Raw genomic sequence first — 26,321 nt, 5'->3', positions numbered from 1 at the left:
TAGTCCCTCCCTTTTCCCCCAGTTCCCTGGAACGTTCCACTCCCCTCTCCCCCAGAGTTATCTGTGGCTCTTTGCCCCTTTCTATCCCCAGCCTGAGAGTGCCATAAGGGCAGGGATCTCCTTTGGAGGATGGTGACCTCATCTCCTCTGAATTTCCCGGCCCCACAGTACTTTAGTGTTACCCAAGGAGAATATTCAGGACAAGGGGATTGGAGCCCCCTCCCCCTTACTTTTTTCCACTATGTTCATCCGTTCGCAGTCATCTGTTCGGTCGCTGAGGGGGCACAGGTACACTGCACCTGTCCGGTTGGTTTGGCTGTCATGTAAAGCAAGATCCTGGGGAGCACCAGCAAGGAGTCTAAGGGAGCAGAAAAGAGACTAGAGGTCACACTAACATTTAACTCTCAGCCAATGTACCATCCAAGGTAAAGGAAGTTCATTCTAACAAAAGGGAACTTGTACCGAGAGGATGGCACACCCAGGCCCTTTCCCTGACTGAATAGGGTGAGGATTGCCTCTGAAAGCCTCAGCTCTCCCCTTAAGGTGATCCTCCTCAGAAAGTCTGGCATGTCACTTAGAGTACAGGAGCATCTATCTTACATTGCACTAATGAATACGGCTCACTAGGAGCTTCCCCTTCTCTCTTCTGATGCACTTCCGAGACCTTCTATTCTCTCCTCCTTTAGTATCTGTACGTCTCTGTTTCTCTTTTTCTCTGTATATGTGTGTGTTTGTCTCTTTTTCTGTCTCTCTTTCTGCAAGGCAATTGGATTAAGTGACTTGCCTAGAGTCACACAGCTAGTGAGTATTACGTGCCTGAGTTGGATTTGAACTGGGAGTCTGGGACTTCCTGACTCCAAGACCAATGCTCTGTCCATTGCACCACCTAGCTGTCCCTTCTTTAGTATCTGTTGATGATGTGGTGCGTCTGCTCTCCAAGACCAACTTGGCCAACAAATGCAATCCCATGCCCTCCGGTCTTCTCCAGCACACAGTCCCCATAATTATCTTCCCCCACTCCAGTCTCCAAGCTCTTCTTGCCTATTGGATCTTCTATCTACAAACATGCTCAAGTTTCTATCATCCTTAAAAAAAAAACTCCCCAAATCCAAACCCTTTCAAGTCATCAGCCTATATCTCTCTTTGCTTTTTCCCAATTAAAATTATAGGGCTACACGTTCAATGTTCTCCTCACTCAATGCTCCTCTCACTTTACCTCTGTTTCTGGAGTCAACATTTAGAGAACTCATTAACTCTTTCCCTAAATCCACCTTTTTTCCTGAACCTCCCCATTCCTATGGAAGATACCACCGCCTTTCAAGTCAGTCAGGAATGCCCTGACCCTTTCCCTCTCTGACGCTGATATTTAATCAGTTGTGAAATTTAGGGGTTTCTAACTTCCCAGCATCTCTTGCCCTCGATGCAGAGGGCTGACACCCCAGTTCAGGTAGGCTCTGGTCACCTCTTGACTGAATCCACCGAGTATCTTTGTCTCACATCTCTAAAGGCACAGAAAGCTTTTGTTGCTGCTCCAGCAACTGATAGCTAAAGCTGGGGAATTAGGCTGGCTGAGGTAGAGGCAGGTAAGGGGGCACGTGATGGACTCCAGAATTGCCAGGCACCCCAAATCCAAGGATAGGATCAGCCCGATAAACACTGAGACTCTGTAAGGCCATGGATGTTTGTGGATCCCTCTCAGTGTAAGAACACTGGCCCTATAACAACGAGAGCCATTGCTCCCTGCCCTATTTCCTGTGTTTTATCCAATTCTTGGCCCAAGGGGCCGCATGTTTATTTCTCCCCCCCCATCCACCACTGACTTTTTTATTGCCATGTTGCCCTTCCACACCTGGCCCCAAGGTAGAGCCAAGGGCAACATCAGGGTGCAATCTCTGCCTCTAGACAGTGACTCTGAGTCTCTACTGAGGGGCAGATGGGAATGGGAGAAGAGGTTCAAAACCTGGGCATGTAAAGACTTGGAGATTCCTCCCTTCTCAGGTCAGGAATGCAGAGCCTGAGGAGCCTGGGAGGGAGGAATCAGGACACAACCTATACTTCCCTACACACCTCAACAGCAAAAGTTTTGTTCTAAGGCCCCAGGGAAATAGGAGGAGGGAGAAGGTTTAGGGAGAATCCCCCTCCCCCTTCCCTTAGCTGTACCAACATACACATGGTTGGCCAGGTGCCAGCCCTGCCAGTCAGCCCTCTCTTAGTCACTTCCTAGTCTGATACAGGAAGGGGCAAGGAAAGTTATGCTGATCTTTGGTGACTGACCACCCACTAGAGTCTGCCGTCCACCCCTTCAGCATATGGGCCAGAAGCCAGAGCTGAGGTGGGGGTGGGTGGGAAAGATGGACCAGTCGCCATGCCACTTTTTAATTAATGGCCACCCAACTTCCTTATGCATGGGAATGTGACTGATAAAACCAGAAATCCTAGGTTCCACTTCTCCTGGACCCTGTAATCCTCACCCTATCCGCTGCAATATGCTGGTAAATGTTTAACAATTAGCTTTCTGAAACCCCAGGACACACTTTTAGTTTCGTTTGCATTATTATAAATTTCTCCATCACTTTCTTAAATCTATACAATCAAGAAGACAATAAATCAAGTCCTAATTCGCAGAGCTTTTCTATTTCTGAGGCGTAAATGTTCATACTGAAAATTTAACAATCAGCTATTCTGGAGCCTGACCTGGCTCTAGCAAATTTCTTCCCATCAGGTTAGTCAGACTGAAGAGAGGATTAGAAATGCCCAAGTGTAAAGAGTGTTATTGGGAAAGCAGAGGCTAACATCAGATCGGGAAAGATCAAGGCTAGTTCTTCTGTAGGTCTTCCCAACTTTAAGGACACCCTAACATGGATAATGGAATACTAAGCACAATAGATCTGTCTGGACTGGACATAGTTTTGCCTAGAGGCAAGGGACTGGCCAAAATGACCTCAAGATGGTTTTGGTCCTTGATGAGGTAGGAGGAAGCAGGACCTAGGAAAGATCCAACCCAGATTCCTTCAATGAAATGTAACAAAGCATTGTCTCCACCCTCTCTGCCTGGATTGTAGGCTGCCACTGCTTCTCAAGCCAGGGTACAGCGGGGGAGAGACGGAGTGGGAGTGGTAGGGTGCCTTCTTCCCCAGCCCAGACAACATCCTGCCTTGCTGGGCAGCTGGCATGCTCTGGCTTGTAAGCTAGCTCTCCCCTCCCATTACCCCAAACTCAGGCCCCTCCTAAAGTCACGAGCAAGCAGAATAGAAGTCGGTCAATTGTCTGTCTGCCTACTCTCACCTCCTTCATCCTCAGTGCAAGCGCTGGGTCTGCGGACACAGAGATGGGGGAAAGAAGGGATGCTCAGACAGCAGTCACCTCCCCCCACCAATTCCATCCGGATCCAATCCCTCCCTCCCTAGAGATTCCACAGGGAACCTTCCCGCAACACCAAGCCCTCCTCCCCCCCAGCCCCTGGGTATTTTTAGCTCCTGGCTCAGAGGCCCCTCCAGCCTTACTGGCTCCTTGCCCGGGATGGAGCAGATCACGACTTAGAGTTCTGTGCTAGGTTGGGGGAAAGGTGGAGGGTAGAGAGCTGTAGGCATCAGAGACAGAGGAAGGAGAGCAGTGAAAGCATTTTGGGCAGGGGGGCTGACCCGAGGGTAACCCACTTTGGCTGGTTGTGTGTTCTCCCTCCCCCAGATGAAAATCAGTTCAGTTCCACAAATATATACTATCTGCAAAGTACTGTGTCAAAGGAGAGATCCGAAGTTTAGATAGGGTTTTAGTCTTGTGACATTTCAGAGTATGGCGAAGGGACACTGATACAGATATCACAGGAAATCCTGTTAAATGCACAGGAACAACAAAAAACACAGGGCAGAAAGGAAAAGACTAGATACATTTCTCTGCAGAAATACCACTCAATTAGGAGTAAGAATTGGATAGGCACATGGACAGCTAGGTAGTACGGTAGGTAGAGCGCTGAGCCTGGAATAAGGAAGATCTTCAATTCCAGCTTCAGACACTTGTGAGATCCTGAACAAGTCACTTGATCCTGTTTGCCTCAGTTTTCCCATCTGTAAAATGAGCTGGAAAAGAAAATGGCAAACAACTCCAGTATCTTTTCCAAGAAAAGCCCAAATGGGGTCACGAAAAGTCAAACGTGACTGAAATAAATGAAGGAACAACAAAACATGTGGAGATGCAATTAGAAAACCCAGTGGGTAGAGTGCTGGGCTCTAAGTTAGGAAGTCAAAAGTTCAAATCCAGCCTCAGAAAACTCCTAGCTATGTGATCTTAGGCAAGTCACTTGACTTCGGTTTGCATATGGATTGGTGACCCACTGAAAAGGAATCTTTGCCAAGAAAACCCAATGGGCAGAAGTTCACAGGATCACAAAGAGACATGACTGCAGAACAACAACAGGCATATAAAACAGGTGGCAAAGGGTTAGTGAACTGGAAGAGGAAAAGAGGAGAGGGCTCCTGGACTTTGGCATGCCATATTTGGCTGCCATATAAATGAACACTTTTTTAAAAGAAGTTATAGTCATAGAGGGTAATGCATTGGATATGAGTGAGAAAGAGTTCAAGTCTTGCCTCCAATACCAATTATGTGATCATGAGCAAGGTCACTTGCCCTTTGTGTGCCTCAGTTTCCTCATTTGGAAAATGACAGAGGTTGAACTCGATAGTATCTAGAATTCCTTTTAGCTCTAAATCTGTGATCCTATAAAAGGCTTCAGCATCTCATCTACTAGCCAGGCAGTAGGACAGAGACATCATAGGAGAATAGAGAGAAGGGGAGAAGGGCATGAATATTTGTGAAGGAAATAATCTTCATTCTTTCCTGATCCCTCAGCTCCTATTCCTAGATCGTGGGATTCAAAGGATATGAAGAAAGTGTCTACTCCACTGAGCTCCATTCCGAAGTCCCAATAAACTTCCCACCATCATGGAGCACCCTATAAAGGAGTCAAAGGGGTCAACTAGTGAAAACCTCATCTTTTTCACCAAACCCTTTGATGAAAGAGAAAAGCCTAAAGGTGTAAAATATATTGCTTATCCTTCCCTTCCAAACCAAACCTAAACCAAAGGCAGAATAAAGAACCCTTGTATGACAAGAACACTATTTTCCCAAACTATGTTCGGGATCCAGAAGTACAATACTTGGCACATAATAAAGGCTAAATAAATGTTTGTTGAAGAAATAATTCCCAACATTTCAGCCAAGTAGGTTTGGTCAACTTCTGGTCAGGGGGATGGGGGGAGAGCCCCTTCCTCAGTTTGGTACTTCTCTGATCTCCCAGGCTTTTTTAGAAGACTCTGGCCCTTCTAGTTGGGATCCTAAGGCAAAACTTAATATACTGAAATGGTCTAAAAATCAAAGGGAATGGAATTAACAACAGTGAAAACTTTTTCAGAAAAGTTGGGACCATAGTTTTAGAGCTGAAAGGAAACACAAAGGTTTCAACTCCAAACTTTCAATTTTGAACTAACTTCCACAGTTAAGTTTAAATCATGCCTTTTTACAGATGAAGAAACTGAGGCCCAGGGATGAGAAATTAGTTGAAGATCACAATCCTTTCATGCACTTCCCCTCACATTTCCCTGAGATGGTTTTGGGTAAAGATGATGCAAAAAACCTTAGAAACTTCTGCAAAATAGCTGCTTTTCTCATCCTCTTTCCTATAAGGTAGCAGAGCCCCTCCCAGGCTCTGGGGAGCTGAAGCACTGGGAAGTAATGCTTCCTCCCCTAGCCTGGCTCCCTGGTAGTTCAAAGCTAATGGAGCATCAAAGTAGAGAAACAGAAGAAGTGATAAAAGCTAGGAAATGGGACTCAGGAGGGTTAGGGGCATCAGCATCTATCACTCCTTGGAAGAAAAAGGCAGGCTGGGGCAAGGCCAAGGGGAAGGGGGAGGAGGTGATTATAGGGTAACAATAGCTTTTAAGATTTCTTCAAATACTTCCCAACAGATTACTATTGGGGTTCAGCTAGATCCTTTCTTCCCCTTCTTCCAGTAAGAGTAGACAGGGAAAATTCAATTCCAGAAAGCATTTTGGGATGTTCTAGAGAGCACCCAAGCAAAAGGAGGTGCCAGAAGTCAGCACTCAGTGAAGCTGTCTCCAGGAATCCCCCAGATGCTGGATGTTATTTCTGATTTAAGGTAAATCTTCCACAAAGGGATGGGAGCACTTAAGAAGAGGGAAGGAGCAAGTTCTGCCTAGGGGCAGCAACTCCCTGCTGCCTGAATCCCAGCTCAGTGCCAACCCTGTTTCCTGAATTAGACATATCCCTGGAGGACTCTTCCCCTGGCGGTAGCAAAGCTCTAGAAAGCCCAAGATGGAATGGTAGGCCCCTCCACATAAACACAGGCATTGCCTTCTCCCCCCATAGTGACTCAGCGCCTCAAGCCAGAGTAACTGGTTGGAAGGTGAAGAGAGAAGAGAATAGGAAGGAAATGGAGAAAAGAGGAAGAAAGAGATGGGGGAAAAGAGAGAGGAAAAAATCATGGGGAGAACTAGGGAGAGAAAGTGATGGAGTGGGGGAAGAGACATGGGGAGGAGAGAGAGAGAAAGAAAAGGAGAAGAAAAAGTTTGAGGGAGAAAGATGGGCAAAATGATGAGGTGGAAAGAGATAGGGGAGAGAGATGGTGGGAAAAGATGGAGAGGAGGGGAGAGAGACATGTAAAAGACAAAAAGATGGGACGGGGAGAGAGAAAGACATAAAGGGGAAAGGAGAGAGAGAAGAAAAAGTGATTAAGAAGGGAAAAGACAAGAGATAAGAGGAAGAAAGGCACTGAGGGAAACCCCCAAAAGTAGGCTTAAAGGACATGGCAAGGCCACCTTCACCAGCTAATACTTCATTATGAATTGAAAGAGGAAAGGATGGTTGGATAGCTTCCCCCCCCATTCCCTACTTTCTGGGTGTCTTCGTCCCTTCTGGCTCCTGAGAAAAGTCTATCTTCAAGCCTATTTGCTAAAAAATAAAAATAAATTAAAAAGCACCCCACCAACTTCTTCCTCCTTTTGAGAGGAAGCCAGCACACAACTACATTTCTTTCAAGGTGAAGGACTCTCTCACTGGCTTCTGAAGCAGAGATAAGACAAAGAAAGAGGTTCACCCTCTGTGATGGGTGCCTGAGGCCTTAGCTGCCATCCTCTCTACCAGGCCCAAGGAGTGCCAGCTCAGCCTATGCTACAGGGAGCATATTTTCAGAGATCACAGGAGGCACTCCTGGATCTACGTACCCACAACCTTCTCTTCCCATAGTGCTCCTTGGTGCCAGTCTAGGGGAAGGGAAGAACTAAACCCTAATAGAATCATGTCTGCTCTTCCTGGAACTCTGTTATAGAAAACTAAACTGGGTTTCTAGAAATCTAGTAATCTAAAGTAGCACAGTGGATGGAGTTGGACTCTAGAAGATACTTAACCTATCCCAGCCTCTGTTTCTTCATCTGTAAAATGGGGATGATAATAATAGCACTTACCTCAAGGTTGCTGAGACTTTATAGATCTTAGGCACTATAGACATGCTAGACTTTTATTAAACCTAAGAGTAAAGGGGCCTGGGGATTATCTTCAAGGAATAATTTCCACTTTTCTCTTTGCTCATTGATATGACATGTCCCTTCTCTTCACCTGAGGATTTCAAAGCACCACAGCTCAAAAGCATAAAATTTCAGAGAAATATGGGACTTTCTAGTCTGTCAACTCCTTCCACTTGCTCCAAGAATTTGAATTCAGAAATTCTGGGTCTCTCTGTGGCAGCTAGGTATGCTCCTAGAACTAACTGAACCTAAAAATCTAAGTCACAAGCGTGTATATGTTAGTGTGAGGGGACAGACCACAGTCCTGGAAGAAGATCAGTAGTATATCCGCCTGAGAAAATACTCCTGCTTCATACACTAGTAGGTACCATGTCAGTCTATGTTAACTGAACTACCAACTGTCTGTCAGGGATCAGAATGGTGTTTCGTCTCCATCTTTGATTCTCTCATTCCCCTAGAGGAAGCTAGTATCCTGGCCCAATAGCTCAGGGCTCCGGCCAGAAGGTTTCAGTTCACAGCTTGACTTTTCAGGCAGCTGCTCACATCTGGATACACAGCTGATTGTCTCTATCCAGGCCCATCTGGCCCTGCTGAGGGGTCTCTGGCAGAACAAGAGAGGAAAACTTCCCAAGAGACCTAGAGATCACAATTTCTCCACCCTCTTCCCCCTACATACATGACCTAGATTTCCAGGTTCAGGTAGGTCCAGAATCATATGTGACAGAAAAATCCAGAATCCTGAATTCAAAAAATCCTGAAGAAGATATTTCAGGGCAAGAGGAAGGTAATAGCACACTAGAAAGTCCCTTATAGCTCTATAATTTTATGATTCTGAACCAGGGCTGCTTTGAGATGTCCTGAAGAGCACTTGAATGAGACTTGGGTATCGAAAGATTTAGCTGATAGGAAAACTGAACCCTCATACTACTATAATTCTCACTCTGGAAACCAAGGGAAGGTATGTGAAATTAAAGACTGTCAGATTCTAGGGGAAGAGATCTCAGAGATCAAATGATTGTAAATCTAGAGGTGAAAGGGCTCTCAAAGGCCAATTAATCCAGTCACTTTTCAGGCTAGGAGTCATGAGGAAAACTTAGTGGCCCAGACTTCCCAGTTCTTACTCAACCTTTCCCAAGTTAGAGTTAAGCTCTAGATGGAGCTGGGATCTACCAGCCATGGGTCAAAGGTCAAGGCTGCTAGAAAGGTTTGGACTTTAGTCATTTTTCAAGTTTCTCAGAAGGGCATAGGCTGAGACGAGGCAGGTCGGTCTATGAACTCTGCTATAATTTCCCCAAGTACCTTCAACCACTGTCTGGTAGAGATTGAGCCTCTTGTCCATTAAAGTTGCCCAGCTCTGAGAAAGTTGAAATCCTCCTTGCTTCCGTTCCCTGCCTTAACAACATCACCCCTATCTCTCATGGAGGTCTTCCTGTCCAAGCCCACCTCTATCAAAATAAAACAAAATAATAAAATAAATGCCCAGCCTGTCTGAAGCAGCTAAGTGCCAGGCTTAGAGCCATAGAAGATCTGAGTTCAAATCCAACCACAAACACTTGCTAGCTGTGTGACCTTGGATAAGTCACTTCATTTTGTTTACCTCGGTTTCCTCAACTGTAAAACAAGTCGAAGGAAATGAAATACTACCCCAGTACCTTTGCCAAGAAAATCTCAAAAAGGGGTCATGAAAAGTCAGACATGACGGAATAACAAGTACTCCATTTAAGATCCCAAAGCACTCAACAATCAGTAATTAGACAGTATGTCCAACAAAGGACTCGGTACTCAAACAGCTGGATGCTATCACCTTCCCCTTCACCAGAACCCTGACCTCCCTGCCCCCCTCCTTTTTTCTCAGCAGCTGCTGGGGAGTAGGAAATAGAGAGAAAAGAAAGGAGAAAAAAATGACCATTTTCCTCTTCAAACCAAAACAAACACACTCAGGGCTGAAGATCCAGCATGAATGTGTGGAATGTGGAGAAGATGCTGGGGAGAAGGTGGGGAAAGGGGGAGGGGTCCCAACTGTTGGAGACCGGGAACACATTGGTGGGTGGGAGAGCGCCCACTGAAACCTCAAGGGGGCGTACATGGGCTAGGTCAAGGGAGCACTCCCTCTCCTGACCTCAATAAATGAAAAGTCTCCATCTATCCTGTCCATTCAACATGAATCAGTGCTAAAAGCCCTCAGAAGCAGAGGATCCCAATTCGAACCCAGATCCAAGACACTGCAGTAACTGTTTGGGGGGAAAGTCACTTCACCTCATCTATGAAATGGAGTATGCTGTTTTCATAGGGTGACAATAGCAGGGGCTTTACACATGAGGAATCAATGACTTGTGTCTTGAGCAACCCTAAGCAAGTCCTTTTTTCCTTCTCCGGGCTTCAGTTTACTCCTCTGTAAAAGGAGTAGGTTAAACTAGATTTCCTCTTTGTTCCCTTTCAGTGCTAGATCTTAGGATGCTATTGTCCCTAAATATATTGAGCAAACGGCTAGTGCAGTCAGGAATGGAAGCGTAAGGTGGAGAGTGGGCAGTGAAGAGGGTCTACAAGCCGAGGATTTCGACCCCTGGCTGTTCCTGACACATGGCTGTTCCCTTAGGCCTTTTTCCTGTTCCCCATAACTGAGATCTTGAGGAGTTAGGGGACTAGGCGCCCAGGATTAGGGGAAAAGAAGAGGGGAAATGTTCAGGAATCCAGTCACTCGTAGTCATGTCTCCAAGGCACAAAGGGGACCCCACCCCCCAGTCTGTGCCTCAAGATTAGGAATTTTTCTAGAGGGGAGAGGCAGGTTGTAGCAGCTCTCGCACGTGTTAGGGATTAGCTACTCTCCTCCCAACGCAGATTCCGCCGCCGCAGCCCCCCTTCCCCAGCTCAATCGTTCCTCTCCCGGCAAAGCTACCCCCTCCCGGGCCCATAAATCTTTAAACCCTAGGGTGTTCTAAGCGCTTAAATGGAGCTGGCTGGGTACGGGAACGTTGGAGGTCCCTCTTTGATGTCCCCGTCTCCCGCCACCCCCAGTCCCAGCCTCCGCCCCACTCACAGGTAGCGCCGCTGCTGCTCAGTCTGCCGATGGAGGGCGACCGAGTAGCCGAAGAGGCTCCCAGGGTTCGAGGCCTCCTTCACCACTAGGAACCGGGTGTCCAGGTTGAAGGCGGAGGCTACATTACAGCCGACAGCGACCAGGGCCAGCGCCAAGGTGCAGAGGGGCAGACGCTGGATACAGGGGACACCGCGGCCGCCGGGGCCCGGGTCCATGGCTACGGTCGACTCGGTGGGGAGAATGGGTGTATATTGGGGGCGCGGAGATGTGAGTGGTCGGATTCACCTGTTTCCCCCACGGCCGCCTGCAATGTAGTTGACCGTCCCTCAGTCAACCCCGTCAGGTGGCCCTACTTGGTTCAGCCAGGTGCCCCCGGTCAGTTTCACACCCTGTCCTTGCCGGGTCTCCTACCCTATCCCGGGTCAGTATCACCCCCTCTCCCTTTTCCTTTCTCCCCTTCCTTCCCTCCTTGGATTATGTCTCCGCAGCCCGCACTGATGGACCCTCTGCTCCCTTGTATCTTCCGCCCTATCCTCCAACCACTTTCTACCCCCTTAGGCTCTGCTCTAGCTGCGCCCTCCTCGCCTCCTGCCGGCGTTAGCAACCCGATCCCGGCTCAGAGCTGCGGGGGCCAGATCGCGGCTAGGAGAGAGAGAGGGAGGGCGGGAAGGAGGGGTCCCGCGGCCCCGCCTCCCCCACGCCCAGCTCCGCACCTCCCCACCTAGCTAGCCTCGGCCTTGGCTCCGCTTTTCTTCCGGGGAAAGGGTGGGGAAGGGCTCGGCTCTGCAACCACCTCTTAAAGGGGCAGCTTCGCCCCTCCCTCATATCCCTCCCCACCAACTCCCGCGCCCTTCCCCAAACACCTGTTCAGCGCACCCCTTCTACCCCCCCAAAAAAGACCCGACCCCATTATCTTCCGGGAAACTGCTACCAAACCAACGGGTTGGGAGGTCAGGGCGGCGGCGGCGGCGGAGAAGGTGTCCTGTAGCGTGCCCTCGCCACAGCCGCTGCGGCTATTGGTGCTGCCGCAGCGATCGTGTCCCGGCTCCGCACCCTCCGGGAGGGGTCACAAGCGGCTGGAGCCTCCCGGGGTTATCTCTCCTTTCGGAATAGGAATGTCCGGCTTTAGGGCTAGTTCGGATCCCAGCCTCGTCTGTCTCCTTGCTGTTGGTCCTGGATAAGGTAGCTGAGAGTTTCTGAGCCATTCTTTTCTCTAGACATTGTGTGTGGACAATTGTCCCAAGCCTTGTTGGCTTCTAAGAATGAACAGGAGGACAGAACAAGTCAGATAACTGACAACAGGAACATCGCTATTAATTAGTAACGATACAGCTTGAAGGGCCCTAGCATCTACTATTCACAGTTTGCTCTTTAACCGGAGGAAACTAAGTCACACCTACATTTCCCATTCCCTCTTAGTGATATGTGGTTTAGTGACCTGGAAATCGGGTGGATTCTGGAGTCCTTGCGCCTCCCTTGAGAGCAACAATAATGATTAACATTTAAGCACTTTTGCATGTCATTTCATTTGAGTCTCATAACTCTCCAAGGTAGGATTATTATCACGCTATTTTCCAGAAGAGGAAACTAAGGCAGGCAAGTTGCCCAGATTGTTGATGAATCATTTTTTCAATCAATGTGCAGTGATCTCACTTGAGCTTTTCTTGGCAACAATACTGGAGTGTTTTGCCATTTCCTTCTCCAATTCATTTGACAGATGAGGAAACTGAGGCAAAACAGGGTCAAGTGATTTGCACAGGGTCACATAGCGATTAAATGTTTGAGGTCACATTTGAACGCAGGTCCTCCTGAGCCCAGGGCCATTGCTCTATCCACTGAACCATACAGCTTTATCTATTACCACACAGCTAAGAGTCTGTGGCAGGATTTGAACTTCAAAGTCCAGTTTGGTATTTACTGTATCACCATCCTATAGGTCTCTAATCTGTTATTCTCAAATCCTATTGGAAATAATTTCCCCCCCTTTTTCAGCTGCCTTAACTGCACTGAATTCAACCCAGCTAATTTATCCTCTCCTTTCCTTAAAGAGCCCTGAATAAAAAGAGTGATCTCATTCCCCTCTCCCTCTCATATTCCATTATCTTTTCAAGGCAGCCCCACCTTGGACTTACTCTGAAAGGTTCTGACCTTTAGCCAAGCCTCAGAGGACTAGATGGGGAGGCTGAGCCAGTGAACATTGTTGACATTGGGTGGTGACATGCAGTCAGGTAGGTCTCCTGAGCGATCAGTGATCACAGACCATGATAACTTTAAAAAGACCCAGAAAATATTTTTTCTGTTTCCCTCCCTATGAAAAAGGTGATGCTTAATTTTTCACCATCTCTTCTATTAAAACACCTCCTAACTGGACATTCTCCCTTAGTAAGTTACTATGACTAGTAAAGATCCATCCCTTTACAGTCTATGAGAAACCACAGTGAAGGGAGCAGCAGGCTTGGGAGACAGAAAGACCCAAGTTCACATGTGACCTCAGATACATGCTAGCTGTGTGATCCTAGGTAAGCCAATTAGCCTCTGTTTGCTTAAGCTTCATCATCTGCAAAATGGAAATAATAAAAGCACCACCTCCTAGAGTTAATCATTGCAAAGCACTTAGAACAGTGCTTGATACTTAGGAGGCAGCTATACGAACGATTATATATGTAGTAATATGTAATAATATAATATATGTTGTATATTATTAATTCATAGAGACTCATGTATCTTCAGATGTTGGAATTATAGGTTACTAGTTGTGTGACCTTGGCAAATCACTTAATCTCTTTCTACCTCAGTTTTCATCATCTCTAAAATTGAGACAAATAATAACACAAGGTCACTATGAGGATCAAATAAGATAACATATATAAAGTACTTTGTAAATCTTTTTTTTTTTTTGGTAAATCTTTGTAAAGTGTCAAAAAATTCTAGCTATTATTACACTGGTACTACTTATTTAAAGGTATATAAAAGGAGAGCAGCATGCTTTTAGCAAATAGAACAACACGCTAAATTAACTATATCTAAATTGAAGGAGGGGCAGCTAGGTGGCACAGTAGATGGAGTACCTGGCCTGGAGTCAGGAAGACTCCTGAGTTCAAATCTGGTTCACTGATAGCTGTGTGACTCCAGGCAAGTCACCTAACCTTTTTTTGCCTCAGTTTCTTCATCTGTCAAATGAGGTAAAGGGCAAACCACTCTGATATCTCTGCCTCAAAACTCCCAAATGAGTCACCAAGAATTGAACATGACTGAAAAATGACTGAACAACAAAAATAAATTGAAGAAAACTAGAATGATGAGGGCTGGAGATGGGAGAGGATCTAGAGAAAGGGTTCTTTATTTTATTTTGTGTTTCCTTGTGAAACAGAAGGAGAGAATTGTACATGAAACTGTGAGTCTTTATTATGTAGAGCTTGCTTTTATTTTTAAGTAAATAAAAATTCAACATGTAACATTCAAAGCTGTCTTTCTTGTCTGTGATTCATTCTGGCTTTCCTTCTGTTCACTCTCTTTCTGTCTCTCTCTGTCTCTGTCTCTCTGATTTTCTGTCTCTCTCAGATAGAAAATCCCACCCCAATCCATCTCTCTTCACTTTCTTCTTCCTACTGAAAAAAAAAAGTTAAAGCAAGACCTTTGTAACAACCATACATAATTAAAACAAACCCTTACAATATCCATATTCAAAAATGTAGGTTTCATTCTACATCTTGAGTCTATCACTTCTCTGTCAGGAAGGAGATAAAACACCATAAATCTACTGGAATGGGGGCTCATCATTGCATAGACTAAAATGTTTAAGTTTTTCAAAATTGCCTGCTTCTACAATGTAGTTTCAAAGAAATATTTTTGAAAGATGAGGTAATTAAAACTGTAAATGTGGCATAGTGGATAAAATTCTGGATGAGTTAGAAAATCCTCGATTTAAATGCTACCTCAAAACTTACTACTTAGATGAATTTGAACAAGTAAGTCACTTAACGTTCCTAGGTTTCAATTTCCTCATCTGTAAAATGGAGATAATCATACCTTGTACCCCATCCCTTACAGGATTGCTGTGAAGCTCAGATGAGATAATGTGTATAAAGTGCTTTGCAAACCTTGAAATGCCACATAAAATGTCTGTTATGAAATCAATCCCAATTCCTCATATAACAGTGACCATAGTGTAGACTGTGTCCAGAAAACAGCAAAGCTACCTATTCTAGAAAGACTAAGCCCACAACCTTTGACTCTTTTTACTCTGTTGCTCCGACCATGCTAGATTATCCCAGATGATAGGAAATAAAATTCAGATGTAAAGGACAGATAGGATCCCAATATGAAGAGGTGTGAATTAGTGATTAAAAGAATGAGGAATGCATTCCCATCTAAACAGTGCTTTGAAATCCCCTAGGGTTAGGATCCAGGTTACATGTCAATTATTATCTCCCCTACCATCCCAAACAAGAATGACTGGCATGGGATGGGAAGTAGGAAAAGGATGAGGATTTTTTTTCCATTTCAGGAGAGGAAATGATAGCTTTAAATTTAGGGTGAAAGCTGGGACAGAAGAGCATTAGTCGAGGAGAGTTAGATGGAGAAGTTAGTTATGGAGGGAAAGTGACAAAGCCATAAGAAAAAAAAAGAAAGAAAGAGAGCCAAGGAATGTGGGGGAGATCCCAGATTCCAAAAGCTGGTGGGAGGAGAGGAGCAGCAGGGAAAGGGAGAGGGAAGGGGCAGGACTGCAAAGAGGAGGAGTTATAAAGAGAAATCCAGAGTTCTTAAAACAGTCACCACTCTGTTAGCTATTGCTTCCCCAGCCTCTTCAAAGAGCTAGAATCACTTGACTCTATGACATAATCATCCATTTCTTCCCTCCAGGCTTGAACTCCTCAAACATGATCTTTTGTGGACTTCTGTCATAGGGCATTGGGTACACAGACAGGGACCAGAAGACAAGAGAATATGAATGAATTTTCTCCTATGGACTAGGGGAAGGAGACTAAGGGAAGACCTCTGCATGGAGGGAAATAGAGAGTAGCATTTGAATGAAGAGGCAAGAATAGGGTTAGGGAGTTAGAAAGGGAGAGGCAATGGACTTCCAATTAGAAAAGATGGAGGGCATGAGAAATTAAGGGATGGACTAAAGCTGAATGCATAATTCACTCAGTAGTTGGAATAGAGAATCTGAGCCGGGAAATTCTGAAGAATTAGGAGGAAAGAGGGGGCTAATTTGTATAGAACACTCAGTCTTTCCAGTCTTTATAAACTATGTTCTCACCTTTCTTCTGCTTTATGCGTTGTCTAACTTTCTTTAAGATTCAATTCAAATCCCACCTCCTGCCTTTTCCCCTCACCCCATCTCTGACCACCAATGTGTCTTTCCTCTGAGATGATCTCCCATTTAATGTGCATATCTTGTATTATATATATTTTTTACTTAGATATATTTATTTTTTATTTTTTACTTTATTTATATGTATTAGGTTTAATATCTATTTATATGTATTATATACATATTTATAGACATATATACATATAATTACTACATAAACTCCTAGAGGACCAGAACAATGTTTTTGTCTTTTTTTATATACCCACGTGGAAAGTCCTTAATAAATGCTTGTTGACTGTATGAGGCGAGATGTTGATTCAGATCTGGAGTGGGGAGATAACCGTGTCCTTCAAGTGTCTTTTAAATTCCCAGTTCTGGAGCCCCTCTTAGAACTGGGCAACAGGAATTTGTATTTGTGGAAGGCTTGAAAATTGCGCCCCCTAGAGGACATGGTTTCTAGAAAGCTCTGAGCTTTTGTTTTCATTCATTGTAATGAAGGGTTCTTCTTGAAAGATCACAGACTCGGAGATGCAAGGAGCGTTAGAGTCAAACTCTCTAGTTTTACAGATTAACTGAGAGCCAGACTAACGTGTCTTGGGTCCCACAGGTAGTGACTTGACTGATCACAAAGTGCCTATGGGCTGGGGAGATGGGAATTTTCTGGCATTAGAAGATGTGTGTTTAGTTTTAAAATTTTCCCCTGTTGAGCTCCTCCTTCCCATGATACCCAAGGGGGTTGCCCATTCTGTCTACCCATCGTCACCGCCTTTTATCTGAGTTCAGATTCACCTCCTCTTTCAAATGGATTTTGCCAGTTTATTTTTAGCCATTTTCTCCCCCGACCACCTGATTGTTAGAATATTGTTGGGGTGGGCGGGAGGGGAAAGGACTTTTTAAAATACCATTTGGTTTATTTCACCAAAGGAATCCCTGGTATCTCCCCCTCGCCCCTACCGCGACTCTGCGTCAGGTTTCTTTGGATAGATAATATCAGGGGTGGACACTGGTGATCTTACATATTCTCCTTGCGACATGGTACGCAGGAGATTTTTCTCCTTCCCTCCTTCTGCCATTCTGCCCTTCCCCCCTTCCTTCCTTCCTCTATGGGACATGTGAGCTTAACTGACCAGATAGCACCCGACCGTGGGTTTGATCCATATCCAAGCCAGTCCCCTTTACACGCTGTTCCTAGGTCACAGATGGCTGTCCTAACCTGCCGCCACTATCACCAATGCAAGCTGTTGGCTGCCAGGAATGTCCAGGGCCCAGGGCCTCCCATCACAGACTTTGTAAGGCAGCAGCCAAAAAAGTTACCACGAGCTGAGCCTGCATAAACAAAATGACAGCCTCGGAATTGGAAGAAATCCCAGAAGGCAACTAGTAGAATTTATACTGGAATAAAAATCTCTTTTATAATAACCCCAACAAGTGATCATTTAATCTCTGTTTGAAGACTGCCAGTGAAAAGGAATCCATTACCTCCCTCCCTCAATCAATCAATAAACATGTATGAAGTTCCTACTATGTGCTGGCAACACAAAATGAGAAAAAAGATGGTCCCTATACAGATCAAACTACATATAGAAGAAATAGGAATTAATTGATAGAAAAAAAAATTCACTAAGGGGGCAGCTTAGTGGATAGAGTGCTGTGCCTAGACTCAGGAAAATGAGTCCTCCTGAGGTCAAACCTGATCTCAGACACATACTAACTGCATGACCCTGGGCAAGTCACAAACCTGTTGGTCTCAATTTCCTCATCTGGAAAATGAGCTAGAGAAGGAAACAGCAAACCACGCCAATATTTTTGCCAAGGAAATCCCAAAATGAAGTCATAAAGAATTAGACACAACTGGAAAAAAAAAGTTATTATTAACAATAATATCAACAATGAAGGCACTAAGCTTAAAAGGGATTGAGGAAATAAAAAATAGAATTTTAGTTGAGACCGAGAGGCCAGAGACCAAATTCCACAGCACAGCTTTATGGGAAGCTTTTCTGTACTTCAAGCCTAAATTTGTGTCCTCTACAACTTCCACCCTTTGTTCCTAGCTCTTCCTTCAGGGGCCAAGAAGAACATGCCTAATCCCTCTTCCATGTGACAGCCTTTCAAATATTTGAAGACAGCTATCAAGAGAAGACCTTCCCTGCCCTCATCCTCAATCTTATCTTCTCTAGACTAAACATCCGCCTTTCCTTCAGATGATCTTCCTAAGACATGGTTTCCAGGCCTCTCCTCTTTCTGGTCATTTTTCTGGACTCCTGAACTATACTTTTAGCTTGTTCATGTCTTTCCTGAAATGATTCAGAACTAAATATGGTATTTCAAAGATCATCTACTAGGGAAACCATCCCTTTCCTCATTTTTGTACACTGTGCATCTCTTAAAGAAACTCACCACTTTATCTCAGGAACCAACACATCCTCCATCTTGTGAAGATTTTTTAAAAACCCAAATATAGGGTTTTATTTTTGTTCTCATTCAATTTCATCTTTTTAGATTCAATCCATTGTTCTAACTTGTTGGGATATTTTTGGATCCTGCCTCTGTCATTCAGGTTATTAACTGTTTCCCCTACTTTCAAATGTAATAACCATACTATCTATGTCTTCTCTAATTCATTTATAAACAAGTTCATTGGGCACACAGACAAGGATAGAGAACCATGATGTCTCTCCATAAGAGATATCCCTTCAAATTGACATAAACTATTAATGGATTCTCTTAGGGTTGAATCCACCTAATCATAGCTTGTGGGAAGCAAGGTGGCCTGAGTTCAAATTTGACTGCTCTTCTACTTGCTGTGTCATCCTGGACAAGTCACTTAATCCTCTTTGTCTCCATTTCCCCTCATCTGTTGAATGAGCAGGGGAAGGAAATGGCACTCCAGTATCGTTGCCAAGTAAACTCGAAATGAGGTCATAGAGAGTCAGATATGACTAAAAAACAACTGAATGACAATTATACCCTCTATCAAATCCACAAAAACAAGAGAGACTTTGTCAAGCATTTGTTGAAATAATTAGTAGCATTTGAAGATTTGCAGAATACTTTAAAATATTTTCTCATTTTATCTTTTCAACATTCTTGGGAGATAGTAGTTATTATTAATCTTCCTTACACATGAAGAAATTGAGGCAGACAAACAGGATTAAGATTAAGGGACTTGCCCAGGATCACATACCTAGTAAGTGTCTGAGATTGGATTTGAACTCAGGTCTCCCAGGTTCATCACTCAACTGCAAATATAGCTCTGTAGTTCTGTAGCATTTCCCTAATCTAGTTACCATCTCAAAATAACAAAAGGAGACTCATTTGATGTAATGTGCTTTTAATGAATATATGCTGCTTTTTTGTGATCACTCCTACAAGTGAAATTCATGGCCGATAGATTCAAAATTCCATTTTTTTCCCATGTTGGGGGAACACCTAGATAATTCCTCTGCTCTAGTTCTTCAATGGGCAGTTACGTGGTACAATAAAGTGCCCACCCATCACCTTCCTGAGTGCAAATCCAGCCTCAGACATTTACTAGCTATGTTACCCTGGGTAAATCACTTAACCTGTTTGCCTCAGTTTCCTTATCTGTCAAATAAACTGAAGAAGGACATTTCAACATTTTTCCCCCCAAGAAAACCTCAAATAAAGCCACAAGGAATCAGGTACATCACTGAACAACAACAATTCTGCAACATCTCTCCTGCTCCATAGGACATTTTAATCTTAGAATTCGGCAACCACATCTGTTAGTTCTTTTAACAACTAATCTGTGCCTGACAATCTGAAACCATTGAATACAGCCAGATGTTATCTACTCATTCCTCTCCTGACTTTCCATTCAAATGTAATAACCATACCATCTATGTCTTCTCTAATTCATTTATAAACACTTCATTGGGCACACACAGACAAGGATAGAGAACCATGATGTTTCTCCATAAGAGATATCCCTCCAAATTAACATAAACCTATTAATGGATTCTGTTAGGGTTCAGTCATTTAATTAGTTTTGAATCCACCTAATCATAGCTTTCCATTCCTTAGTTTCATAATTTCCATTCCCTACTTAGCTTTTTCATTCTTTTTGTCCATTCCTAAGACATTCTTCTTGGAAGAAAAAACAAAACAAAAAAAGAAAAAAGAAAAAAAAAAAGAATTGAGTCACCCAATCTTCTCAGTATTTTACATTAACATTGTTTTATCCACCCTGAGTAGTGAAGTTACTTTTTTGATTCTCTTCTTTCCCATAATGTAATGAAACAAGCTCACACACAATTCCCTTTTTATTAACCTCTAAGAATACCACTAACCTCAGTTTGTTATAGCCTTTGCTTCTTCTGACATTCTATACTTTTTTTTTGAATTCCTCTCTAATTCTCATCTTCTATACAGAACTATAAGAGATTTGAGTCAAGAGAGATGTTTCTTCTGACATCTTCCCCCCTTCTTCACTTCTATGTGTGTCTTAACTTCATTTTTGAGAACTTCATGTTCTCTTTGGTTATTTCTCCTCTAAATTAATCAGTAGATCAGCAAACATTTATTAGACACCTACTTTATTCTATGAATTATGCAAAGCACCAAGGATGCAAAGACAGTAACAATCTCTGCTGCCAAGAACTTACAGGGAAGCATGGGGAGACAACATGTACATATGTAAGAGTTTAGTGTGAGCCACAGGCATGGTATGCTGGTAAATATTTACCAATTTAACAACTCTCCCCCTGAAAAATGCAAACACAGCACATTTTTATGTTTAATCTAGATTGTTAACATTTTATCCATCACTTTCTTAAGTCTAAACAATCAAAAAAAAAACCCAATAAAATCCTGATTTGGAGCTTTGCACATTTTCAAAGTGTAAATATTCACAGTAAAAATGTTACAGCGGGATTAGAGTGGACTCTAGCACACGCCTGTCAGGTAACAATTTAAACTCAAACCACCTGGAGCAAACAAACTTTGCAGGGTGGGCTAAAGAAAATGAGTTCTGTTTTGGACACGCTGAGTTTGAGGTGCCCAGAAGATATTCAGTGTTCAGTAGACAATTGGTGCTGTGGGATTAGAGTTCAGGAGAGAGACTAAATGTACAACTCTGTGAGTCATAGAGATGATGACTGAACCCTTGAGAGCTAATGAGATAATCAAATTGTAGATTGTAGAGACAGGGGAAGAGCACTTATAATAGTCTTGGGATATAGATAGGTGATATTATAAGCATAAAAAGCCAGCTAGGGAGTCTTTGAAGGAGCAATCAGACAAATCAGGAGGAGAAGAACCAGGAGAGAGAAGTGTCATGAAAATCCAGAAAAGAGAGAGCATGTACAAGAGGCCAGTCCAAACTGGCAAATACCCCAGAAAATCCAAAAAGGATAAAGATTGAGAAAAATAAAAAAATAAAAAAGACCAGCATTAGCAATGAAAAGATCATTGATAATTTTGGAAAGAGGAATTTCAATTGAGTAATAAGATTAGAAGCCATATTTTTTGCATAACATTGAGCAATGAATGATAGCCTTGGCTCTTCTCAGCAAATATATTGGTCCAAGATAATTCCAATAGACTTGGGGTGGAAAATGCTGTATCCATCCAGATTGAGAATTATGGAGACTGAATGTAGATTTAAGCATAGTATTTTCACCTCTTTTTTTCCTTTGGTTGTTTATTTGCTTGCTTTTTCTTTCTTGTGGGTTTTCTCTTTTGTTCTGATTTTTCTTTTACAACATGATTAATGTGGAAATGTATGGAAATATGTATAACCTATAGGTTATTATTATTATATTATATTACATTAATGAGGAATGGAGGGAAGAAGAAAAAACTTAAAATTCAAAATCTTACAAAAATGAATGTTGAACGAATCCAACCATTCTGGAGAGCAATCTGGAATTATGCCCAAAAAGTTATCAAACTGTGCATACCCTTTGATCCAGCAGTGTCTCTATTGGGCTTATACCCCAAAGAGATACTAAAAAAGGGAAAGGGACCTGTATGTGCCAAAATGTTTGTGGCAGCCCTGTTTGTAGTGGCTAGAAACTGGAAAATGAATGGATGCTCATCAATTGGAGAATGGCTGGGTAAATTGTGGTATATGAATGTTATGGAATATTATTGCTCTGTAAGGAATGACCAGCAGGATGAATACAGAGAGGCTTGGAGAGACCTACATGGACTGATGCTAAGTGAGATGAGCAGAACCAGGAGATCATTATACACTTCGACAACGATATTGTATGAGGATGTATTCTGATGGAAGTGGATTTCTATGACAAAGAGACCTGAGTTTCAATGGATAAATGATGGACAGAAACAGCTACACCCAAAGAAGGAACACTGGGAAACGAATGTGAACTATTTGCATTTTTGATTTTCTTCCCGAGTTATTTTTACCTTCTGAATCCAATTCTCCCTGTGCAACAGGAGAACTGTTCGGTTCTGCAAATATGTATTGTATCTAGGATATACTGCAACATATTTAACATATATAGGATTGCTTGCCATCTTGGGGGGGGGGTGGAGGGAGGAAGGGGAAAAAACGAAACATAAGCGAGTGCAAGGGATAATGTTGTAAAAAATTACCCTGGCATGGATTCTGTCAATACAAAGTTATTATTAACTAAAATAAAATTTAAATAAAAAAATGAATGTTGAAAACTGTCTTTACATTTAATTGGAAAAATAAAACATAACTGAGAAAAAAAAATTGATCAGTGAGTGAAAGGAAAAGAAGTGGAGGTGATGAGTATATATAGTCAGCAGTTTTTCAAGAAATTTGGCTGAGAAATGGAGAAGAGACAGGATATGATGACTTGAAGGATGGTAAGATCTAGTAAAGAGTTTTTTTGGTTTCTTTTTTGGTTTTAATATAGATCATTGGATTCTACCTATATACACTCTTATGATATCTGTTATCCCAGATCACACTATGGATAGTGGAATTATTATGGCTTCAAATAAATGGCATTTAAGCCAACTAGGAGATCTAATCATAGCTGCCTAGATGTGGTCATGAGAAGTATAACCTTTATCTAGGAGATTTCAAATAAAGATAAAAATGTTTATATTAGACAATGTATTACAAATGTAATTACAATTGCATTAAACAAATGTAAATTAAATAAATGTGTTACACATTTGTTTGCTGATTTTGTGTTTGAGTCTATGCATGGTATATATATATATACACACACATGCAAACAATCCAATGAGGAAAGAAGTACAAAGAACCACCATACTAGGTAATAGATAGGTATACAGATGTAAAATGATAATAAAAACAAAAAGAACCAATTTTGATCCTTTAGAATGTTATCTTCTATCCAGGCATTCCATCTTAATATTGTTAAGACCCTGGCCTTCCACAAAATTATATAATGTACATGGGAGTCCCTATCTGGTTGTTTGTGAAATCAGTTAAGCCAACTCCTACCCCAAAGTCATTCCCCAAACTCCAGAGGCATGAATAATTTCTTTTTATACATAAATGAAGGAATGAACCAAAAAACCATTTTATCACACACTTCCTATGTGTAAAGAGAGCTAGGTAGTGTAATGGATAAAGTGCTAGACCCAGAGTCAGGAAGACTTATTTTTCTGAATTAAAATCTGACATTAGGCACTTTCTAGCTGTGTGGCTCTGGGCAAGTCACTTTCCCCCATTTGTCTCAGTTTTTACATCAGTTCAGTGAACTAGAGAGAGAAATGGCAAAATCATTCCAGTATCTTTGCCAAGAAAACCCCAAATGGGATCACAGAGAGTTAGACAGGACTAAAATAACTGAACCAAAATAAAAATGTATAAAGCACCATGTTAAGTATTGGGGATAAAAATAAGAAACGATTAGATTAGATTGCTAATCTTCCCAAGGAGCTCACATTATAATAGGGAAGATTACATTTAGAGAAGGTTTTAGCTAATAGTCAGATGATCTTAAGGCACCCCACAGCAAAGTAGATGATAGTATCTTCTATAATGTCATTATATTATGATAAAAATCACATCACTTTCACTCTGACGGTGATAAGGTTTTTTTCTGACTCTTTAGTCTGTAGGATTACAGCCCCTTCAGGAACAGTTCCAGGCCACATCTCTATGGGAACTCCATGGGAGTCTTCAAATGATGACTTTGGGGGGCTGGGAAGGGAGTGCCATTACTTACAGGGCTCTTGTACCTACTTGTGCATCAGTGGTAATTAGTTAGTAGTTAGTGTTCTCTCTCTCTTTCTTTCTTTTTTTTTTTTAAATAACTTTTTATTGACAGAACCCATGCCAGGGTAATTTTTTACAGCATTATCCCTTGCACTCACTTCTGTTCCGATTTTTCCCCTCCCTCCCTCCACCCCCTCCCCCAGATGGCAAGCAGTCCTTTACATGTTAAATAGGTTACAGTATATCCTAGATACAATATATGTGTGCAGAACCAAACAGTTCTCTTGTTGCACAGGGAGAATTGGATTCAGAAGGTATAAATAACCCAGGAAGAAAAACAAAAATGCAAACAGTTTATATTCATTTTACAGCTTCTAGCCACTACTAATAGGGCTGCCAGAAACATTTTGGCACATACAGGTCCCTTTCCCTTCTTTAGTATCTCTTTGGGGTATAAACCCAGTAGAAACACTACTGGATCAAAGGGTATGCACAGTTTGATAACTTTTTGAGCATAGTTCCAAATTGCTCTCCAGGGCTGGATGTGTTCACAATTTCCACATCCCCTTCAACATTCTGCATTCTTTCCCTGTCATTCTAGCCACTCTGACAGGTGTGTAGTAGTTATCTCCGAGTTGTTGTAATTTGCATTTCTCTGATTAATAATGATTTGGAGCATATTTTCATATGGCTATAAATAGTTTCAATTTCTTAATCTAAGAATTGTCTGTTCATATCCTTTGACCACTTATCAATTGGAGAATGGCTTGATTTCTTATAAATAGAGTCAATTCTCTATATATTTTGGAAATGAGGCCTTTATCAGAACCTTTGATTGTAAAAATGTTTTCCCAGTTTATTGTTTCCCTTCTAATCTTGTCTGCAGTTGTTTTGTTCGTACAAAAACTTTTCAATTTGATATAATCAAAATTTTCTATTTTGTGGTCAATAGTGATCTCTAGTTCTTCTTTGGTCATAAATTTCTTCCTCTTCCACAGGTCTGAGAAGTAAACTATCCTATGCTCTTCCAATTTATTTATAATCTTATTCTTTATGTCTAGGTCATGAACCCATTTTAACCTTATCTTGGTGTACTGTATTAAGTGTGGGTCAATGCCTAGTTTCTGCCATACTAATTTCCAATTTTCCCAGCAATTTTTGTCAAATAATGCATTCTTATTCCAAAAACTGGGGTCTTTGGGTTTGTCAAACACTAGATTATTAAAGTTATTGGCTGTTTTGTCCTTTGAACCTAACCTATTCCATTGATCAACTAATCTATTTCTTAGCCAATACCAGATGGTTTTAGTAACTGCTGCTTTATAATATAATTTAAGATATGGTACAGTTAGGCCACCTTCATTTGATTTTTTTTCATTAATTCCCTTGAAATTCTTGATCTTTTGTTTTTCCATATGAACTTTGTTGTTATTTTTTCTAGGTCATCAAAGTAGTTTTTTGGGAGTCTGATTGGTATAGCGCTAAATAAATAGATTAGTTTAGGTAGTATTGTCATCTTTATTATATTTGCTCGTCCAATCCAAGAGCATTTAATATTTTTCCAGTTGGTTAGATCATGCCTAATTTATGTGGAAAGTGTTTTGTAGTTTTGCTCATGAAGTTTCTGATTTTCCCTTGGCAGATAGATTCCTAAATATTTTATACAATCAGTAGTTATTTTAAATGGAATTTCTCTTTGTAACTCTAATTGATGGGTTTTGTTGATGATATATAAGAATGCTGATGACTTATGTGGATTTATTTTATATCCTGAGTAGTTAGTGTTAATAATGGTAAGGAAAGTAGGCTCCTCTTCTATAGTAATTATTCTATCTATGATGGCTTTGGGAAACTTTGTTTTTTTTTGCTGAGTTTATGGCATAAAAGATATTGCCCATCACAGGGCTCTATTCAGGGACCCAGGATGTTTTCATCAGGATCTGAATAGTATAGTGATGGTGATGGTTTGGCTTTCCTGGAGCATTCTACTTTCTTTCTCTGACTTCAGCCCTAAAATCAAAAGGGCAGAGGATGAAAATAATAATCCAGAAATAAGACCGCTTCACCTAATTGTAGTGTACTAAAGCCTAAAGCACATTTTGAAGTGAGGAATAATAAATAATATTCCCCCAAGAAGCAAATGTGCCTAAAATGTAAGTACATTGCACATTGCACATTGCTTTACCCAGAGATGATTTTGGCTTTATGCATGAATGAGATTGGACTGAGAAATATGCCCTCGGGGAGGATTGGATCAACCACTGGGGTGTGTATTCTTGA

General features: G+C 42.2%; 1 protein-coding gene across 3 annotated transcripts in view; it reads right to left on the bottom strand.

Moving 5' to 3' along the window:
• The window catches only part of ITGA3 (integrin subunit alpha 3), a 35,028-nt gene extending 23,362 nt beyond the window's left edge, over nt 1–11,666 (bottom strand). Inside the window, exons 1-3 of one of the 3 annotated variants that reach the window (XM_051994788.1) lie at nt 11,481–11,666; nt 10,576–10,879; nt 231–358 (exon numbers count right to left, since the gene is read on the bottom strand). In XM_051994788.1, coding sequence (XP_051850748.1) covers nt 231–358; nt 10,576–10,790 — 343 coding nt within the window. In that variant the 5' untranslated portion in view covers nt 10,791–10,879; nt 11,481–11,666. Of the gene's footprint in view, nt 1–230; nt 359–10,575; nt 11,299–11,480 lie in introns of those variants that run through there. The other 2 variants (XM_051994789.1, XM_051994787.1) reach the window with 2 other exon arrangements.
• Between the last annotated feature and the right edge of the window lie 14,655 nt (nt 11,667–26,321).

The sequence above is a fragment of the Antechinus flavipes genome, chromosome 4 (genome assembly GCF_016432865.1).
Source record: "Antechinus flavipes isolate AdamAnt ecotype Samford, QLD, Australia chromosome 4, AdamAnt_v2, whole genome shotgun sequence".
Taxonomy (NCBI): Eukaryota; Metazoa; Chordata; class Mammalia; order Dasyuromorphia; family Dasyuridae; genus Antechinus; species Antechinus flavipes.
Note: the sequence above shows the minus strand (reverse complement) of the source record. Positions and strands in the feature narration are given on the sequence as shown.